The following is a 21,284-nucleotide window of genomic DNA, read 5'->3' on the forward strand; positions in this document are numbered from 1 at the left end:
ATTTTGTGGAATCTCCATTATGAAAGTCTTTCTGAAGTGTTTCCAATCTGCAGTAATAGGCAAATTGTGGGTGATGGAAACTGTGAGCTGTTTGAAGGACTGGTATATGTACAAATGAAGACCCCATTAACAACCCCAATATCTGATCTTAAAAGGTTTGTTGTGGTTGTTTATTTTAACAATTTGAAAAACTCTTCAAGTGCTTAGTCAGCAAAAAAGAATAATTAAATAGCATTTATTTGGAGTATTAACTTTCTTAAAAGGGTCATAGGGCAGGAATAAATGTTTTTCTTTGTCTTTGGTGTGTTATAAGATTCCCAGGCATGTATTAGAATTAAAATTGCAAAAATTGAAGTGTCGGAACAAAAGATACATTTTATCTAAAAGCAATGCTCACCCAGACCTGCCTGAAACGCCTCGTGTAACCACACCCCAACAAATCTACATCAGCTTGTGGTATGATTTGACAAAGATATGTATGTCTTTTTATAGAGGAGGGGCAGAGAGGAGATACAAACGTGCAAGGTATGTGAAAATACAGCGTTTTTTAACCTTAAATCGTGTAAACAAATTGCATTAAATCTAAAACAAATGATAATATTCGTTTGAGCTGTGTCATATGACCCCTTTAATACATGTACGACTCTGTGTTCAGTGTTACGGCACAATTCATGTGTGTGTGTTAATTCAAAGAGAAGTGAAATGTGTTTTCTTCGTAATCTTTAGTTAACATGTAGCTCGATTTTAGCCATGTATGCATGTTCCCATACAGGTTTGTCTCTATTCTGATGCTGAACGGAGGAATAAAGTCCTACCTACTTTCATGTTTCACTTGGGAAAACTGGGTTGTGAATAACGTTTCATGTACTTTAAAGGGAGGAAATACCCAAAGATATGAAATCCAGATTTTGCAACACACATACCACAACTTGCATTAACTGGGATGGAGATGTACAGGGAGAGGATACAGATGCCTGCAATATTTTACTGGGGCATTAAGACTGTTGTTAAGGTCAATTTAGCGCATAGGTTTATCCTCTTCCATGGAATTTCCCATGATGCTTATGATATAACATTTATCACGTGCACCTAGGCTTTGAAAACCAAGCCCAGTAACCCCCAGCAGGTCAAAATATAACTCTTGTCCAACATATATACATTATTATTCTTTGCAAAACATTTCCATATTTCACTCTACAAGCTGTGAGCGTGGCCTTGATAGACTGACAGAATTAAAAAGTAACATATTTATTTATGAAGAACAGAAATAGAGCGTGGCGTGATTTGCCCTGTAAAAACAAAGCGCAAAGAGGCGCCAGTGGATGACTAATTGTTGGCGGGAGGTGATTGTCAACGCACAGGAATAAATGTGGTCCTTCTGGAGAGCCAGTTGATCTGCACTTCATATATACAGTCACTGTAAGCTACAAGCATTTCTTCCTTTTGTTATTTTCCATACTTGTAATAGAAACAAACAGCAACTGTCAGAAGAATAGATTGAAAAATTATGAATAGAACAATTTAGTACCATCAAGTAACATTCTATTCATTTAAAACTTCTTATGTATTCACCCCTTCATAACAGAGTAAAGCAACAAATAGTCACAAGATGATGTAATAGGATTTAAAAACGAAACATTGACACCTTCTCAAATATCTTTAGCTGGCATGTAAATCTAGTTCTAGTCCTCTTTACTATTTCTGATTCTCTATTGAGAGCACATATTCAGTTGCAATTTCTAAATGCATCCAGACAAGCACAGTCTTCTCTCAGATGGAAATAGTAGCTGCATCAGGTGCATCCTTCACAGGCTTCTGATATCCGCTCAGCTCCTTTGATTAGGGTTCTTAGGTCATGCCCGGATCTGCCCGTTTCCATGACTGCGGCAGCGCAGCTGTTATTTCTCTCCCAGGTAGCGTCTCGCCCCCGTCTTCTGGCGCTTTATGACTGCTATTTGCACCTTGTAGCTCTCACTGTGTAATTTCTCGAGAGGTATTTAAGGAGGCAGTGTAGACATTTGTTTTTAGTTAGGGTTGTCATGGACCAGAGAGTACCACGAACAGATATGTGGAGGATGATTCCTACGTGTTGTTCATGCAAGAATGCAGTTACTCCCACTCCCACTCGAGAACATGGATTTGCACTATTGTGCTTAGTAGTGTGCTTGAGGATGCTAAGTGCCATGTGCGTAATTGATTTAAAAATGTAAGACTCTCCCTGGCACGAACGGAAAAGAACACATTTCCCTTGGAAACCTCAACAAATTTGTTGTTTATTCAGGATTCCCCCATTCTATGTTAGGTAATTGGCTAAGAGTAGATTTATAAATAAGCTATAAACTGATCTTTATCCATTACATCACCCACCAGTTCTAGACAGCATCATTCAAACTTTTATGACAGCAGTGAGTTTTTCACTGTGACATATTCAACATTTAACAAAAACTGCCCCAGAAATATTACTGTTTCAGATTTTTTTGCTCGGTTACCCTTAGCTCACAAAATGTAATATAGGTCTAAAGTCTTATAAAGATTCTGGTTCTTTTAGATGTTTCTAATGCAAAAACATGTTAAAAAAATCTCAAACTGTCTTCTAAAAACACTGAATGCATAATCCCATTGCTGATTATTGTTCACATTTACATATTGTATTGTTAATTTATTTAGTATCGTATTGAAATTTGTAGTGGATTGATTTTTTTGCTCTTCATTGGGGAGACGTTGAAAATGTCAATCTTGATTTCATTTTAAGACAGCAGATATCACTACACTACAGTAAAATACATAGAACACAGATGTAAATATATGTTACATAGGCTTAATGTGTTCAGAACAACTGCAATTCTGAAACAGACAGATGTAGAAAGTGTATTACATTTTTTGTACATTCTGAAGTTAATAAAGCTAAATAACTGAACATATGGGTAACACTTAAAGCCTTTATGTTAACTTCATATTAAAGGGGTATTAAAGAGTATGGTGGAACATAATTGTTTATAATGTGTCCTGTAATACATTACAGTAAATGTTGTAAAGAATAAGAACCAAATAAAAAATGCAAAGTGTAACAATGAATTGATTAGTGTTATAATGTATTAACCTTATACGAACTTACAATTATTCATAAGACATTACAACTACTTTTATAATGCATAATACAAAAAGTATGGTGCGTAATATACTGTATGAAAAGACCAAGTGGATTTAATGAAATGGAAAACATGACTAAGGTCACTGTTATGTCTCTCGCTGTCTGTCTGAATTTTGTCACTGACATTCTGTACTGTCCTTCCTAACTAGCTAGAAGCCATAATCACAGTCCTATGAGGCTCTATTGACTGAACCTTAAAGTCAAACTTGCAAAGTATGTCAACAACATAAAAGCATTTTATTGAGAATAAATGTACTTGACTACTGGAATCGGTCTTGACGAAGTCCTAAACTCTCAACGTGAGTTTTACTGAAAACAACAGGCTTGGGTCATTCAGATCAGTCCCGTCTGAACTTTATCATGAGTCTGGCCTGATAGCCTCAGCCCTGTCGGGGTCGCTTCTGTTGACTGAACCCTCTGATCTAGTGACAGGAGTGAAGCGTATCTCATGGGGTTTCTGCTTTGACACCAAAACATCTAGGTAATTTTGCTGTTTGAAGTTCTCATGTCTAATAAAGGATCAAATGCTTGACCGTACAACCTTTCGTCTACGGGCGAGATTAAGTCCCAGGCTTTTTTTCCTTGATGGAGTCTTTAATCACTGCTCTCGAAGCATCTGCATGGTTAAAGCAGATAACTGACCTTGCTAACTTAAATCTGATCCAGGGCCAGTGGTTGTTAACATGTGACTCTATTCTCACCCTGATATCGTTGGGAGATTTCTTTTGGTTGGTTACTTTTAGGCATTCGTGTACATTTTCATGCGGGTGCTTCTAGCTTTTGCAATGTAAAAAATACGGCCTACATAGACAGGGATGCACATAAGTGGTGCACAGGTGCGTATGCACTTCCAAAATTAAAAATGCGCTCTTTAAATAAGTTTAGACCGCTCATTTTCGTACTGACATGTTTGAAACCTTTTGATGCACAATCGCTGTTTTAGACCGACTAAATGTTATACTGGATAAGATTTCCGTTTGAACTGAATGCTGCTAAACCTACTGTTATCTCCTTTGTTCCCAGTGTTTAACGGGACCTGGTTGTAAATTATGAAAAATGGTGTACTGGTAGCTTCGCCTTTGTTCGTTCTGGTTTCGTTACTATAGAAGCATGCAGCATGCGCAACCCCTGTCAATGTCTGGATCTGCACTGCGCTGCACTGCACGTCTACCAAAACACCACTTCTCTTAAACTTTCTAAAAGGACAAGCTGTTTAAACTTGACACTTGCATGGAGCTTGTGATTCTCTATGCTATACTCGATCCTAGCTCTGCACCGCAAGTCTCCATGTGCGCTCGCAAATGCACTTCGCAGCAACCTGCCAAAAACAAAAAAGGTTGTCGTTTTAGGTTTCAAAATTGTTGTTGAAAAAAAAGAAGAAATACATTATCATTGTATTTTAAGTGTACTTTAAAATAATATAAATATAGTATTATCCCACTTTTTACTTTTATTTTTAATTGGTAAATATAATTTGTCACACTTTGTGGAATGTGAGCAACAAATCAAATCTCCAGGTGCTCTCTTGAGAACCAGATAGAAAAACTTATGTGCACCCCTGTACATAGATCTTCTACAAGTAGTGTCAACAGTTTTCATGTAGTGTCATAAAAAAGAATTTTAAGGCTGTGATTTCCACATCAATCCACACGCCTGTGTACGAATTGATGGATCCATTGTGTCTTCTGGAGCAGTTGTTTAGTCCAGTTTATCATACTTATTTCACTCAAAAAGCTCTCTAAGGACGAGCGTGGTGTTAATCGAAATATCTTATTGTCGTCGTACATCTTGGGCCGCTCCACGTGTTTATTCATCTGTTCAGTATCACGCAAGTGTTTGTTTGAAAAGACGCTTGTCGAAATCTGTCAGCAGTTACCTCCTATACAGGCGTTAATTACGAGATGAGCTCTGTATCCCAACACGCACTATGATCTTGGATCTGAGTTGTTTAGTCTGGCCAGACCTCATTGAGTACTTAACGAAGGCAACATTCCTGGAGCCAGTGAGACCGGACCTCCGGTCAACTGGGTAGGTAATAGAGTCCCAAAAGTGAATTATGGGATAATAATCGGTGACATTTATTAGATCAACATCAACTCTGTGTTTAGAACCTTGGGCTTGATATAACACGCACTGTTCAAAGTTTGGCGTAAGCCCTCATTTGCTTCCGACCATACAGACTCATAAATGAGTGATGGTGAACAGGCATGTGTACATAAACATATGTAGACATACAGTACTTGCTAAATTATCACTGGGCATCATAATAGACCCCACGCATATATTGAAGGCAGTTTCAAATACAGCATAAAATGATACCGAAAAAGCTTACATCCAACCTGCTTCGCCTCTGTTTTCTATTCCCAGAGCTCAACATATGTTTTACAGGCTATAGTCTGCATGATTGCCTTGCAATGAACTTAAGTGTTTTTGGCAATGATGACAGATAATCAAATGCACATTGGGTTCAAGCAGGTTCTCAGAAGGGTTCTCAGTCTGTTTGTTTGGAGAGGAGCTGGTCCTTTGAGCCCAATTAAGGATCATTTTCAGACTGTAGCGAACTGGGTGAGCAAAATGAGTATTCAAGCGAGGTCCTGTTGTGACCTGACATGACATATAGGCGGGCGTTTGAAGAGTCCTTGAGAGTGCATTGGATGTGAAGTGTATATGTGATAGAATGACTCTCAATGAATGGGAATTGGGGTGTTTATGTCACAAACTGAGCTAGGTTTTACATGCAAGTAAAACACTAAAAATGTAATCTGCTCTCATTGTAACAAGAATCACACTTCTCTCTTGAAAGTTCCAAGATTGATGATCACCAGCGGTTGTTGTGTTATAGATGTAAGGGCATACTGCGCGATGGAAATTCCTGCTGGTCTAAATAGCTTTTCGGAAGGGTTGTGTCAGCAATACAGCTTTTAATGCAGATGAATTTCAGCTTTCAGTCTCGCCCAACGATCTGATAATCTGGAGTCTGTAGACGTCTTGAGAACATTAAGAAAGCGTCTGTTTTATGTTCCAAAGCACATGATCATTATGTTTGATTTTGTGTTGCATAGAAAGAATTTATTCATCAGATGGCGAGGCGCTGACTAGTGTGTGTTTTTCCTCTAGTCAGGTTTGATCAGGACTCAAGAGGCTGATTATTTCCTGAAGCCACTGCACCCACATCAGGCACTTTTGGAGAGCTTCTCAGAACCATCTGATCACCATCCCCACATCCTGTACAAGAGATCCACACTGACCGAAACACAGACAAACATCAGAAGAAAAAGAATGACATCTGAGAAAAAGTCTTCCGGCACGGGATTCCCTTACATGTGGGGAACAAGCATAAGAGATGAGACGACCCCACGCAAACACACAGATCCAGAGGAGTATCAGCGTACGCCACATAATCATGACAACTACCATCAGAGACAGCACTACTGTGGAAGACGGAAGAAATGTATGTAAGGACAGCCTCTCTCCAAATATACCTTACAAGTCTGTATTTCCACCAAGCTGGTTTACATTACATTGTACTGGACAGTCAATGGGGGAGGGTGTTTTGGATAGCGGTCATATGCAATGAAGTCACAGCTGTTTAAGGGTCAGCTTTAGCATGTTTTCATTTCTGACACCATGACATCATTACACACCTGTATTGTGTTTGGTCAGGGGTGAATTATTCTCACCAGCACTAAACATACACTATATCCTCACACTGCATTTGAACCATTATAACCATTCACTAAATAAATCTTATGTGGGACGTGAGGTAACAGCTTATACAGTTTGACACAGATGGTGTAGATTGGTGTCTTATATAAACCTAATTCTCCAAGCACTCAGCATATTTCTAGTCTAACAATAAATTGGTCACCAATGAGTGTCTGACACCTGAGTGATATTGTCTCTGTGTTACAGATATGCCTAAACCACCCGAGGAAGATATCTATATTTTTCCGGATGAATACAAACTTATGTCCAGGGGGAAACGAGCCATCATGCCGAAACCTCAGTCATACCAGAGACTAAATGTGGAGACATTGGTGGTGGTCGACCGTAAAATGATGGAGAATCATGGTCAAGAGAACATAACCACTTATGTCCTTACTGTTTTAAACATGGTAAATCATACATTTGTCTATCCATCTATTTACTGGTCTGTTTGTCCACCTATCCATTTGTCCATCCGTTCTATGTTACAAGCATATTGTGTTCCACAATTGGACATGCTATCAAAAGACAGACCATAATGTCAAGCTGAGGTCAACATGTGTTTTCACTTGGTTGTGGTATATCTGGCTGTCGACCGAACTGGTTAATGATTGATAAAACTCTTACTCTTTTAAGAGTAATCATAGAACAAAAATCTAAGAACCAATGAAAACACATCTGAGCAATAATAAAAAATATGATAGTGTTACATGTTTGGAGCATGACCATCAAACCTGTGAAGGCCTTGTAAGAGTTTTGTTTAACAAAGGATCAGCAAAATACAGACACCTGAGATCAGTCTGGCTGTCTCTTGTGTTGGTGTCACCAAAATAAGACAAAATAGAAGGAATTGTTTTGGGGGACGAAGTGTTTGTATTTATGATACCTGAGCACCTTAAACCATCCCAGAGACTTTATCCCTATCCTGTTTCAAAAGCCAGTGAGATATATGGGATTAGGCATTCCCTTAAGTACATCTGATATGCCTACAAAGAGGTGAGGCTTTGAAGAAGTTTGGAGAAACATCCCAGCCACAAGTTTCTCTTTTCCCCAAGAGAAGCTGTTGGTAGGTCTCTAAATAGGTCATACTGAGTTTAAATGCCTTACAATAAATGCTGCATTTGCACAAAAAAATGATATATATATTTATATTGTTCCTTATCTTCACAAAGGTCTCGACACTTTTTAAAGATGGAACGATTGGAGGTGACATCAACATTGTAATTGTTGGACTAATACTGTTGGATGAAGACCAGGTGAGATTATTTTAAAATTTTGACTTAATTTATATTATAGTTGAAAGATTTTAAGATGTTTTAAGAATATTTCATCGACTACAGTATATTAACCCATCAATAATGTGTACGTGTCCAAACTGAAATGTTAATACTTAGCTAAGTGTAGATATCTTTGTAAATGAAGTAATGTCAAACAGTAGGGAAAAGTCCTCTGGAGATGATTGATGTCATGGACCATGAGAAGTTTAGATAATACAGAGGTTTAAAAGGTTATGCAACATGTCAGATGGTGGATTTTATTGTCCTTCGGGAGCTTGTCTCCTTGGCTTTTTTGAGATGTTCTATCTGAACGGGTCTTGTTCAAAAGATGACCGTATAATTGCTTGAACGACATTCCACTGGATTCCAGCCATATGAGGGTAGTGTCGGTGGGAAAATAGGCCAGCAGACGGCGGAAGATTAGGGCTTTGTTACTGATACACCTGTGCTAATGTTAATGAAGTTCACCTTAGCCACAAGATGAGGAATGCAGAAAATTACTCTTATCCTTTCTTTTGTTGGAAGAATTAGCAACAGTGATTCAGGATCAGCTGGGGTCATCATGAGGGGCTTATTGCCCACAGACTCATTTACCGAGGAGGGGTCAACAGAGGCAGCAGATAATTGCTCAGCTCAGATATTTATGAGCAACTTGAGTTGGTCTTCCAGGAGTTTATGACATTTCACCAACAGTGTTTTCCTGTATTTCACCACATACTCACAATACCCTTATATACTCTACACTGCTCTACTTAATCCTACTCCATTTTTCTCTACTCAACAGTACTGTACTCTTTATGTTGTGCCCCACTCTTCTGCATTATAATCTACTCTACTCTACCCCACTCCACTCTGCAGAACTTTTCTTTGCATTACTCCACTTTACTATAATCAACCCCTCTCAAATCGACCCCATTTTTTACAATACTGTACTCTGCTCTCCTCTTCTCTACCCCATTCTACCCCACTCTACTCTTCCCCACTCTTCCTTAACTTAACCCTAACCTACTCTACCCCATTCTACTCTTCTTTGCTCTACTCTTCTCTACCCTACTCTACTCTGTTCTACCCCACTCTACACTACTCCACCCCAATTACTCCTCCCCACTCTTCTTTAACTAAACCCTTACCTTACCATACACTATCGTACTCCACTCTACTATACTCTGGTCTACTGTACTCAGCTCTATACTCTGCTCTGCTGTACTGTACTCAACTCTTTCCCCCTTCTACCCCACTTTTACCCCATTCAACTCTACCCTACCTCACTCTACCCCATTCTACTCTACTCTGCCCCATTTTAATTTACTCTCCTCTACTCCACCCCTCTAGTCTTCCCCACCTTTCTTTAACTTAACCCTACCTCTCCCTTACTCTCCTTACTATACTCTGTTCTACTGTAATCAACTATTCCCCAATCTTCTTTACTTTGCTCTACTCTACACTACTCTACCCTACTCTACCCTACTCTACACTACTCTACACTACTCTACACTACTCTACACTACTCTACACTACTCTACACTACTCTACACTACTCTACACTACTCTACACTACTCTACACTACTCTACCCTACTCTACCCTACTCTACCCTACTCTACCCTACTCTACCCTACTCTACCCTACTCTACCCTACTCTACTCTACTCTACTCTACTCTACTCTACTCTACTCTACCACACTCTACCCCATTCATCTTTACTTTGCTCCACTTTGCCATTCTACTCTACTCTGATCCACACTCTCCCTTACTTTATTCTGACCTACTCTACCCCACTCTACTCTTCTCTATCCCACTATACTATATCCCACTATACTATACCCCACTCTACTCTGGTCTACTCTCCCCACTTATATCTGCTCTGAACTACAGTACTTTGCCTTACTCTACTCTCTCAGGATGGACTGATGATTAACCATCATGCTGACCACACACTGAACAGTTTCTGTCAGTGGCAGTCTGGTTTGTCAGGACGAGAAGGTCGGCGTCATGATCACGCCATCCTTCTGACTGGTCTGGATATCTGTTCCTGGAAGAATGAACCATGTGACACTTTAGGTAAGAACACCATCTGTTGATTTGAGATCAGTCTTATCACACTTGTTTTGGCAGAAAGCAAGGAGGTCTACGCTGGTAACAGCTGGAGGTTCAGACCCGACATAAGTCAATTCATTATCTATCACAGTTTTCCCTTTAAGCAACACAATTAACCCCTATTTGCTTCTTGAGTAGGAGGTGTACTGTAAACGTCAATAAAACTACTGTAGTTCGAAATTATTACTAGTAGGACATTTTTTCTATATTCAGACACTTTTTACAAAACAATTGAGTAAAAAAATCATAGTATTTTTAAGATTAATAACCTTCTTTTTAAAGCTGTATGTTTGGGTACAACTGTTCATAATACTTAACAGGTAAATGTTCCACATCATCAACATTTCTGAATTATTTAGAGCTTTATAAAACTGTTCTTCCTAATAGCCTCTTTTCTATGAGAGCTCTAGTTTAGGTCTCCACCCTTTGCTGAATGAAAGAATCTCTCCCTGCCTACCTCATTAGCAAACCTAGCCTTGCCCCTCAAATGCAAGGCCACAGTTCAAAGGGTGTCTAGGAACACAACATTTGAGGAGAGTCAATGATTAACACTTCAGCACAGCCTGTGGCTAACACACCTCAAATTCATAGGTGAAAGGGTCAGGGGATATTACTCATCTTTCAGAGGTCGCACTGGAAGATTAAAGAGCACTGCTGAACCTTTGTTAGCACAATACGCTCTTTGGGTACAGTACCACACCTCAGAAAACAACACTGTATACCAAATAAGTCTCCTCACTGGATTAGCCTCATACATAATTATAACAAATTACATAGTTTTCAGGAAACAAATTGAAATGTATGTGTGCTTGTAGTGAGGCATGTTCTGTTACGCAGTCTGATTAACTCATAATGTTTGTATTTTGAAGAGCAGCATTGGGTGTAACTAGTTACTAAGTATATAGTTACTGTAATTTAATGACTTTTCCCTTGAAAAATTAAAGTAAGGGATTACTCAAATTTTTCCTGTAATTTAATTACAGTTACTTTTGATTTAATTAACTAAATAATTTCTGTAATTTATGCGTGTGCAATAGTGGAATTGACATCAAAATTCAAAATCCATGCTTTAATGTATAATTCTCACATTTGTAATACTTTATGTAGTTTAATATAATTTATTTTTATGAATTAAATAAGCCGTTTCATGTCTATCCTTGAATCACTTAGCTAATCAAGGTTGATGTAGGATATAGAAAGTAATTAGTAATAAGTAACTAAATACTTTTTGGACAGAGTAAGTTATACAGTAATCTAATTACACTATTTAATATGTAATAAGTAACTAGTAATTAATTACTTTTTCAGAGTAATTTACCCAACACTTTTGAAGAGTAACTTCACAATACGAGCTAGCACCATTCTGTGGTAAAATTCATTTTTGCGTTTTACAGTTCACAAGTTCACATGTAGGGGATAATGTACAGTCAACCGGTTGTTATTGCAAAGTAAACCCCAATAGACTACGCTAAATTTCATGATAAAAAGTTAAAAGCTGGACTTGGGTTTGAGAAGGGATGCCAGATGAATGGTTGCAGGCGTGAGGTTAGCAGAAGTAAATATATGCTAGCTGGAGCTTTGTGATTGGGCAGATTAGATTAACATGATGCTTCCAAACTCCATTAAATGAATTTATAAATCAAATGTTCTTCAAGGGTTCTTAAAAATATTTTTGGTTGAGTATATTATGTTTTTTTTGTGGGCATTGTTTTTCCAAAGACAAATAAATCACAGCATGTTCTTGTGCAACATATATTTATGCAATGCATATTTTATCATATAATGCTTAGCTCAGTATGTCAAAGAACGGAACATATGTTAAGTGGTTGGAGGTAAATAAATCAAACTCCTGTGGTGCTTTTGGGATTTGACTTTGGGCCAACAAATACTGTACTCAGTCTCCATAGGTTTTGTTAGAAAGTCAAGACTTGGAAATCTGTCATAAAATACAGTTTCCTTAGATCTCTCAGGCCCATAAAGTATCACTTTTAGAATCGTTCAAAGCATTTTTGGAGTTACCCTTTCTTGTTTTATATATATACCACAATTTATATATGACTTTTACCTGCACAAGACCAAATTTAATTTCCATCCATACTGATTCATGTAACCCATATATCTTTTAAGATTTGAAACAACTGAACTAGGTTTCTTCCTCTTTAGCTGGCAACCCTGAAATAAATAAATTCTAAACATTGATCTTATTCCATTAGTTAACTTCTTACTATCTATACAGTAAAACTTGTTGTCCTTTGGCCCCTTACTTTTTTCAGTTAAAATGGCGTTATTTTATCAAGATTTATTAATTCAGGTTATCAGGTGTATTGTTTGGTCTTCTGCTTTGATTTAAATCCCCCTTGCACCGCAGACCATACATTCATTGATTGCTTTGACCTGTGATAAAACAGATGAGCCAATAAATTCATTTTGCCTAATTTCAGGTTTTGCTCCAATAAGTGGAATGTGCAGCAAGTATCGAAGCTGCACTATCAATGAGGACACAGGTCTTGGTCTAGCCTTCACCATTGCCCACGAATCTGGACACAAGTAAGAGATGAATTCATAACTAACTCTTCTTACACCTCTTTATAGCATTAAAATAGCAAAAAGCTTTTTATTTAACAGCTTTGGAATGATCCATGATGGAGAAGGCAACATATGTAAGAAGTCGGTTGGAAACATCATGTCTCCCACCCTAGCTGGACACAATGGATTATTTTCCTGGTCATCCTGTAGCCGACAATATCTAAATAGGTTTCTGAGGTGAGGAAAGAATGATCTTTATGGTAGCAAAAGTTAAATTTTTCTCTCTGTTTTCGAAACAACATTGCTAATTTTTTATACTATAGATTTCTTTTTTGTTACGTGATGTTGTTGATGTTGCTATACTGGGCCTTTACCACTTGGAAGGATTATCCCTGAATCACATGCTCAACCCATTAGCAAACCAAAGCAATATTAGAAAAACTTTGTGATGGTATTAACAACCGTGCCCTTTATCAAGCATGTCCTGTCCATCAGTCATCCATGCAAGCTCACCCGGTGTGAGAGTCTAGACACCAACCTCATCTTTTAAAAGTAGTATTTGTAGTGCTGTTTTGGTTCTGATATGTATACCAAGTAGCTTCAGGTTTTAAATTTCTTTCTGTCTGTGCTTGCGAAACTGGATCAGTTTGATTTGATGCCCTTAAATTAACCATCATGTAATATGTGCTTAGTTATCATGATGACCTCATCCTCTTTTCTGTCTGGGTGAGCTCCCTGGCAGTGAGATGAATCAGTAGTTGGAGGCTTCACAGGATTGAGGGATTCCCTGCCAAGGCGGTTATTACACCTGTTTTCTCCGCCCCCTTCTTAGCGCAACTTCATGTGGAAGCTGAATACCGGTTGGATAGTTGGATAGAGCAGGAAAAACAACAGCAAAAGAATGGGAAACTGTTTGGAAATTGGGGCTTGCAATGATTAACAAGACTTTGAAACTGTGTCATGCTGAGTCCTTGTGATCTCAGCCAAGAAGGATATACTGTATTCTCCACTGTTGGTCCTTGAGCAACATTCCTAGCAAACAATAGCATGTCAGGGTGAAGTTTGGGGTTGCTTTGGGCTTATGGTCGGTGTTGGAGCTTGACCTGAATTATTTTTCTTTATCGTTCTTACAGGTAGGTATGGTCTCCTAGGACCAACAGTTGTCCTTCTTGGTAAAATGTGACTCCACAATGCTGGGACAGTCTTTCTCATGATTTTTCCTTGGTAAAGAAACCGCTAGGTTTGTTAGATTGTTTCTCAATCCATTTGTTTCAGGACATCTTTCAGAGTTTAGTTTCGTCCAATCCCAAGGACTTCAGGTATCTGCTTAAGGTGTGTTTAGTTAGCATTGCATCTACATTCTGCAGGACTTGCCCTTGCAGGAACGAAGCTGATTTGATTTAACCAGGAACCCTACAGAGATCTGCCTGTCAGCGAGTGCTTTTTCCAGCACTGTCTGGGCATTTTCAAAATGATCATTCCACTTCCACCCGCCTCAAAAACAGCAGCGTAGAAGAGACATGCTTCAGATTATAGCAACTTACTTTTCGTCAGCCGTCTTCCCATCTGTTATCCATTCATCACAACCTGCCTTGTTTCACCTACGTCACCCTGTGCCTACATCGACAGACTGCAGATCACAAGACCTTCAAGTAGCTAAAGACTAAATATCTGATTTCAGACCTTCTGTCCTTCCTTTCCATAGCACCATTCTTTTATCACTTTCCCCACTAATAAAAATAAGAACTTGAAAGGAAGTCTTGCTGGGGCAGGCCCAACAAGGTCTGGGTTAAAGCTGTTGGTTGCCTTAATCTTGAGGGAACTTAAAGAGGTGACTCTGTGAAAACTGAGTAGTGGTGACGAACTGAATATGATTCATCTCACGCTGATATTTTGGCTTCTGCGGGCCAGATGCTCGACTCCAGACTACTGCATTGATCTAGTCTGAGCTAATTGAAAGCAGTGCTTACATGCACACGAGAAGAATTTCATAAATCAGACAAGGATTCCCTTCACAGGGTGCATAGAAGAGGGATGCTGCGATAGCTGAATGTGTTTCAAAGGACCAATGTTCCAACAACAAGGAATCTGATTTGAAAGTGTACCATATATGTTATACACGTACAATATGTAAGTCTAGTGGCCCATAAAATCAAACAATAATGAGCCATCTATATCTATGCCTGCCAATGTGACACCTAATACAACCATAGCACAGACCAGCACATATCTCTGCTAAACTACTCTAAACTCATTCAGTGTTTAACTGTACCTCTGATTGTATAAAAAATTTGTTCTGAAATATTTTCTCATGATCCTTACCATCGCTTTACATAAAGATTCTCGTTTCTGGCCCCTATTATAACGGCAGGGTTCAATAACAGACGTCATGATAAAGTCAAAGTAAGTGTTGAAAAGAAAGATCTCTAAGTGTAGCCAAGGGAACTATGCTTGTTATGTTGTCATGGTTTCCCCCTACTGTACTGGAATAAAGCTATTTAACAGCATGTATGAGTCAACCATGTTTCTGTCTCAGTACCGCCCAGGCCACCTGTCTGTCTGATGAGCCCAGCGCCATACAGGAGTACAGATACCCTGAGAAACTTCCTGGAGAGCTGTATGACGCCGATACCCAGTGCAAATGGCAGTTTGGAGAGAAAGCCAAATTGTGCACTCTGGACTTCAAGAAGGCAAGACTTTTTTAGCAATTAATACAAATATGCCTTCATTTGTATATTTTTTTATGAAACTGCTGGTGCTAGTTTAAGTTACCTTCAAGTCATGTCGAAATGAGTGTTTTAGTACTTAAGTGCACCTCCATCATTAAGCAAAAACCTTCCAGAATGATAATCGTCTTGATCATTGAATTATAGTTGTGAATGTTGACAGTGTTTATTGGCAGATTATACGAACACAAACCAATTTTCAATTTAACAAAAAACATAATTTTCTTCAATTTAGCTGTTCATTTACACAGGAGTGACATTGGGGGGGTTTGAAAACACAAATGTTTGAAATTAGGTTTTAAAACGCAAGTTATTTAAACAATGTTGTGTCCAGGTAAACAACAACAATTTGAATATGCGCGTGCGTATTACGTTTATTTACAAAGTGACACTGCCAACTTCTTGCCTAGTGTGAATACAGCAGTTTTAGTCATGTTCGTGGATACTGTTCATGGATCATTTGGACAACATTCTCATTGTCTGTTGTTCAGAAATACACTTTTCCATTTTTAGTACTTTAATATCATGTTAACGTACCCTAAGTTATCGTATACATTTTGCAGAATGTTAATGAAGAATCGTTATAATATACTACCAAATGCCACTCTAAAACAGGAAGTTGCTCTTTATAACGATTTACTTGTAGAAATAATGCACAACCTTCATTCCTTATTCTTGCTTAATATTTTGCATCTTATTTATCTTGATGAAACAAAATGACCTGTCCAAAATTAAGTCTTGTTTTCTGAAACAAATTTGTCAAAATAATTTTTATCACTAAATTTGCTTATTGAGTTAAGAAAAATGATATTGCAATTATTGTTATTAATTAATAGTTGTTTGCCAGTGTAGTCATACTCTTGAAGCTTTGCTGATCGTTTTAACAGGAGCATGACACTAATGTATTTGAGCAAGGCTAAGCTGTGCTTTAACTAAAAGGGTATTTTCAGCTGATAAGAATCCATTTGTTAGGTTCTTTACGTTGTATTTAAGGTTCTGATTTTGAAATCCAGTCTTGGTTCAGCGGGAGAGCAAGATAAAGCATGACTGGGATTGAGATAGAGGCCTATAGTTTACCAGCTCTCCAGAATGAACCAGAAACCAGAAAAACGTACCTTAACTGAAGTCTTTGGAAGATCAGTCACGCAGCACCAGGGCACATATGTATTACATTTCCTGAGAGTAAGCCAACTGATCCAAGATCACCTTTCACTAGACTGTATCATCATACAGTATTTTACTATATGACCCTAATAGTATACATGCATTGCTAAGATGTCTATTAAATGAGCTCCCTGTCAGATTCACCACATTCACAATGTTTATGATTCACAATGTCAGCATGAATCAAAATGGCCTCAATTTACTTTCTTAAAATTCTTCCTGGTGTTGTTGTGCGTGACTATTCCAATCTTTGTCCTTATAGTCTTTTATTAAAAATAATTTGCTCGATCTCAACAATTACTTTTTGGTATGCGTTTGTATGGAATGTTGGCTTGCTGGGATGTTGGAAAAAATCGTTTCATTGTCAAATATAATAAATCGCTTTTTATGAGGTGCTTGTCAGATCACAAATGGAACGGAAAGCTTCCAGTCGATGCATTGTTTTGTATATGCCTCTAAGCATGTGATGTCAACATCAACACCGACCAGCATTCTTTACTGTAGAGTGTTTGTTACCGTAGGTTCCCCTGTGTAAGATGTTTTATATCACTGATCAGTTGCTTGTGATATCAGTGCATACTCGCACGCCTCAGAGAGCACTTGTTTTGTTTCTCAGCTGAAATATGTAAATCAGCTCCAAATTTTTTCCAAGTTACAGAAATTCAGGCCCATTTTAGATTGGCTCTGATCGTTATTCTCTGCTTCGTTATCTAAAATTAGAAACTCCCGTAGAGGAATTTGATTTCTCTCAATATTCTTTAGGCTAGAACAGTCTCGTGAAACAGAGGCAGAGCTAAATATACTTTGGAAGGACGCCAGTGGGAACCTCTGCAAGCTCAGTTCCTCACTAACTGTATACATGCAACCTAAGCAATGGGAGAAGTAAATTTTTTGTGCATGGATTAATCCAGATGATGATTATTATTGCACAGTGAATAATTTAGCTCTAAGAAATTGTCATCATAATTGAAATGGGCAGAGTTAGAATTGAACATATGGACACATTTCTGTACTATAAAAGGATAGTTCACCCAAACAGAAAAATGTTGTCATCCTTTAATCACCCTCATGTTTTACAAAATATGTATATGACAAATTAGCTTTGCTGTAGCTAAGTGGTAAGAGCATTGCGTTAACAATGCAAGGTTGTGGGTTCGATCCCAAGGGATTGCACAAACCAAAGTATAAATGTATAGTCTAATACTATATAAATCGCTTTGGATAAAAGCGTCTGGCAAATGCATAAATGTAAATATGACTCTCTTTTCTGTGAAACGAGATAGATACACTGTAAAAACACTTAAACATTTTTCATCTTTGCGTTATTATCATACAGGTTTGGAATGACATGAAGGAATGATGAAAGAACTTTCGGTAACACTTTACTTAAAGCATACAGTATACTGTATGTGTAATGCATTATACAAGTAGTTTTTGTAATGCATCTTATAATGCTATTGTATTGTCTATTAACTACAGTTAATACATTAAAAATCTTATCAATTCATTGTTACCCTTTGCATTTTTAACTTGGTTCTAACTTGGAACTATTCAAAATAATATTTTTGTTTTTGTCTATATTCGCATTTGCATTTGCACATGATATAACAGTAATTCTGGACTTGATGCAGTCAAAAAGGATGCAGAAAAATGTGTGATTTTTTCTCTTGTACGCATAGCATGGTGGTGACCACACCAAAGGGGTAGAATTTCTTCTGTAGATGTTAAGTGTGCAAAATTGTTCTGTCACCCGGAGGTCCCACTGGTTTCAATATAAATTAGTATCTCCGTGGTCTTTTTAGCAGATTTAGATACAGAACTCTCTCCTGGTGCTCAGCAGGGACAACAGGGGATGGGTTCGAGCAGGTCTCACTTAAACATACAGCTGTGAAACTTGTGCTGGGATTTGGAGCGTGATCACTCTGGGAAAACTGCTGCCTCGTTCTCCCATCTGTGCTGCCATTGTCAAAATATGAGACAATAATCCAGATGTGAATTATACAGACATATAAAACATGCAGCCGTTTCTCGCTGTTTTTGTTTTATAGAGAGCGAGCGAATGAGATGACCCCTGCGTTGAGGATGTAGATATTGTATACTATAGTAGGCTGTCATTATAAGATTGTAAATCTTTTTGGCATGTCTGATGGGTTATGGGGTAGGTTTTGGAATTGTTTTCTAAAATGTAATGTCATGAGAACATACAGTACATGGGCGATTGGTCACTTAGAACTACTTTTGACAACCTCAAATCTTTAACAATGAAATGTGTTTGCATATACTTTATTTATCATATGTTCTAACACAAGGATTTGATCATAACAAATATACATTTTAAAATAAAGTGTGATAGTATTTCCATTTCTCACTCTCTGAATAAATAGACTTTGACTTTTAAAATTGGTAATGGCGCCCAATAGGATTACTCTCAGATTATGGTATAAAATTGGCAAAATTTGATGTATCTTTAGACTATCTGTACCCCTCATTAAATCCCATTCACAGTTTAAACAAATATACACTTTGTTTACATTAAAGTAAAAACTCTCTGCTTTAGATGGTGGTAATAACAAAAGTATTGCTCTATTTGTTATACACACTGAAAACATTAAATTAATTAAAAACATTTTTCTTCATGTATTTATAAAAGCATTTAAAATATGTCCTTTGTTGTGATTGTCATATTTTTTCTTTCGTTCTTCAAAACAATAATCTTCTTATAAAAGATTTATTCATATTCAGAATGTTTTAAAAAATACACATGGCTCTTAAAAGCCAAATAAATGCCTGACAGGCCACTATTATTTCCAGAGTGTTTAAGACAGAAAATATGTTTCTCGTTTTTTTTTAACAGACTCACAGCATGTGAAGAACTTCTATTCATTGTGTTTGTTGTAGTCTATAAGATTGTAATTCCACCTTAGTGTTCCTGGCTGATCTCTGACCAGCTGATTTTTGTCACACATAGAGGTTCTTAAAAATATCCATATCAACGCTTCTGTCTAATATTTTTCACAGGACATCTGCAAAGCCCTGTGGTGCCATCGGGTTGGAAGAAAATGCGAGACCAAATTCATGCCGGCGGCCGAGGGTTCTGCCTGTGGTCCAGAGATGGTGAGACAGAGTCGCGTCTTTAAAAGAATCCTTTTTTTACTCTTCCCTTTGAGCTCAAGTGGCACAAAAGCCAAACCGTCTGTTGCCTGCCGTACTTTTCTCTCAATGAGTTTAATCATTAACGTTTTCTCATGGTTATTGTGCTCATGTCATTAACCACAGGAGGGAGAAAACTTTTTTGGGGGTTTTGTTTCCTCCTTTGAATAGGTTTTAACAGATGTCTTGTGCACAGCAGAGAAAGCCAAGTGTAAATGGCGGTGGCGTGAAAGAGATTTCATGGTAGGTGTCGGGAAAGGAAATCAAACTGGTAACTGTGATGTTCACAATAGAGATTGAGGAACTTTACACAGAATTGTCAGACAGACATAAAGACACACAGACCGTTACGCAGATAATCAGACGGACTAAAATATGTATAAAGACACAATACAGCTCGACAGACAGACAGACAGAGATGTTAGCTGTCAGATGCAATATTCCTTCATTCTTCTCTCTCTTCTCTCCCTCTCTCGGTCTTCTCTATGGATGCCTTTGCACTGATTCAAGCCCTTCACAACAGATTGGGTTTAATGAGCTCATGCAGGCCTCGTCTGACCTCCTGGGGTGTCTCTTTACTCACTTATGTTAGTGAAGTGCGTTTAGGGCATCAGGGTAATTACGGGCCCGGCCTGGGGCGCAGTGGGTCGGGCGATCAGGGATGACGAACAGTTCCCTCACAAAACAAGCTCTCCTATTCCAACACATGTCATTTCTGGCCGATAGAGAGCCGAGCGCTGGTGGTCCGTGCTGGAGAAACGGAGCGAGATGTTTTTTGCATGTGTTGGAGCGACGGCTCTTGGGGGTACTTGGTTTGCAATAAATTGAACACGACAGTTTAATCCTCTTTATTCTAAGCGAGAGCCAATGACAGTATGCTACACTAATAATGACAGTCTGCTTTAGGAATCCTGGATATCTTCTTTCAGGAAATATCAGCTGGATCACATGAGGAAGCGGCTCATGTTGCACTTATAGAGAGTGTGTGACTGGGAATGAGATTCGTTCACTTACTTATACTGCATGAAGTCAAAGATTATTTCTTACAAAGAGCTGAACTGGGTTTAATTGTGTCTTGTGGGAATCAAATGGTGATGAAACCTTGATGCTTTAATACTGATCTATAAAATGAATTCAAGTCATTTATTCATCCTAATGTCATTCAAAACCTATATTACTTAACACAAAGACAGACCCAAACCCCAGTTATATATTATTGAATATATGTACACAATACATGTGTGTTTCACAGGAGAGAGAAAATAAGAGATTTTGGGACAGCATGTGAGTAATTGGTTTTGAGTATTTTGGTAATGATTTACAATAAGCTGCTATTTGTTATCAATTAGTTGCATTAGCTAAAAGGGCTAACAATTAACAATGCTAATACAGCATTTATTGATGTTAGTGTATGTCAATTTCAACGTTTATTATTACATTATTAAAATCAAACTGTTAAAGCGGCAGTCCGTAGGATTGGCCACTCCGT

The 21,284-nt window shown here is 38.0% G+C and overlaps 1 protein-coding gene across 1 annotated transcript in view; it reads left to right on the forward strand.

Moving 5' to 3' along the window:
- The window catches only part of LOC130432841 (A disintegrin and metalloproteinase with thrombospondin motifs 16), a 55,897-nt gene that overhangs the window by 7,255 nt on the left and 27,358 nt on the right, over window positions 1-21,284 (forward strand). Inside the window, exons 4-11 of the mRNA XM_056762389.1 lie at window positions 6,269-6,602; window positions 7,064-7,266; window positions 8,029-8,112; window positions 10,034-10,193; window positions 12,671-12,776; window positions 12,855-12,992; window positions 15,292-15,445; window positions 19,664-19,759. Of these exons, the coding sequence (XP_056618367.1) occupies window positions 6,269-6,602; window positions 7,064-7,266; window positions 8,029-8,112; window positions 10,034-10,193; window positions 12,671-12,776; window positions 12,855-12,992; window positions 15,292-15,445; window positions 19,664-19,759 (1,275 nt within the window). The remainder of the gene's footprint in view (window positions 1-6,268; window positions 6,603-7,063; window positions 7,267-8,028; window positions 8,113-10,033; window positions 10,194-12,670; window positions 12,777-12,854; window positions 12,993-15,291; window positions 15,446-19,663; window positions 19,760-21,284) is intronic.

This window comes from Triplophysa dalaica, chromosome 12 (assembly GCF_015846415.1).
Source record: "Triplophysa dalaica isolate WHDGS20190420 chromosome 12, ASM1584641v1, whole genome shotgun sequence".
NCBI lineage: Eukaryota > Metazoa > Chordata > Actinopteri > Cypriniformes > Nemacheilidae > Triplophysa > Triplophysa dalaica.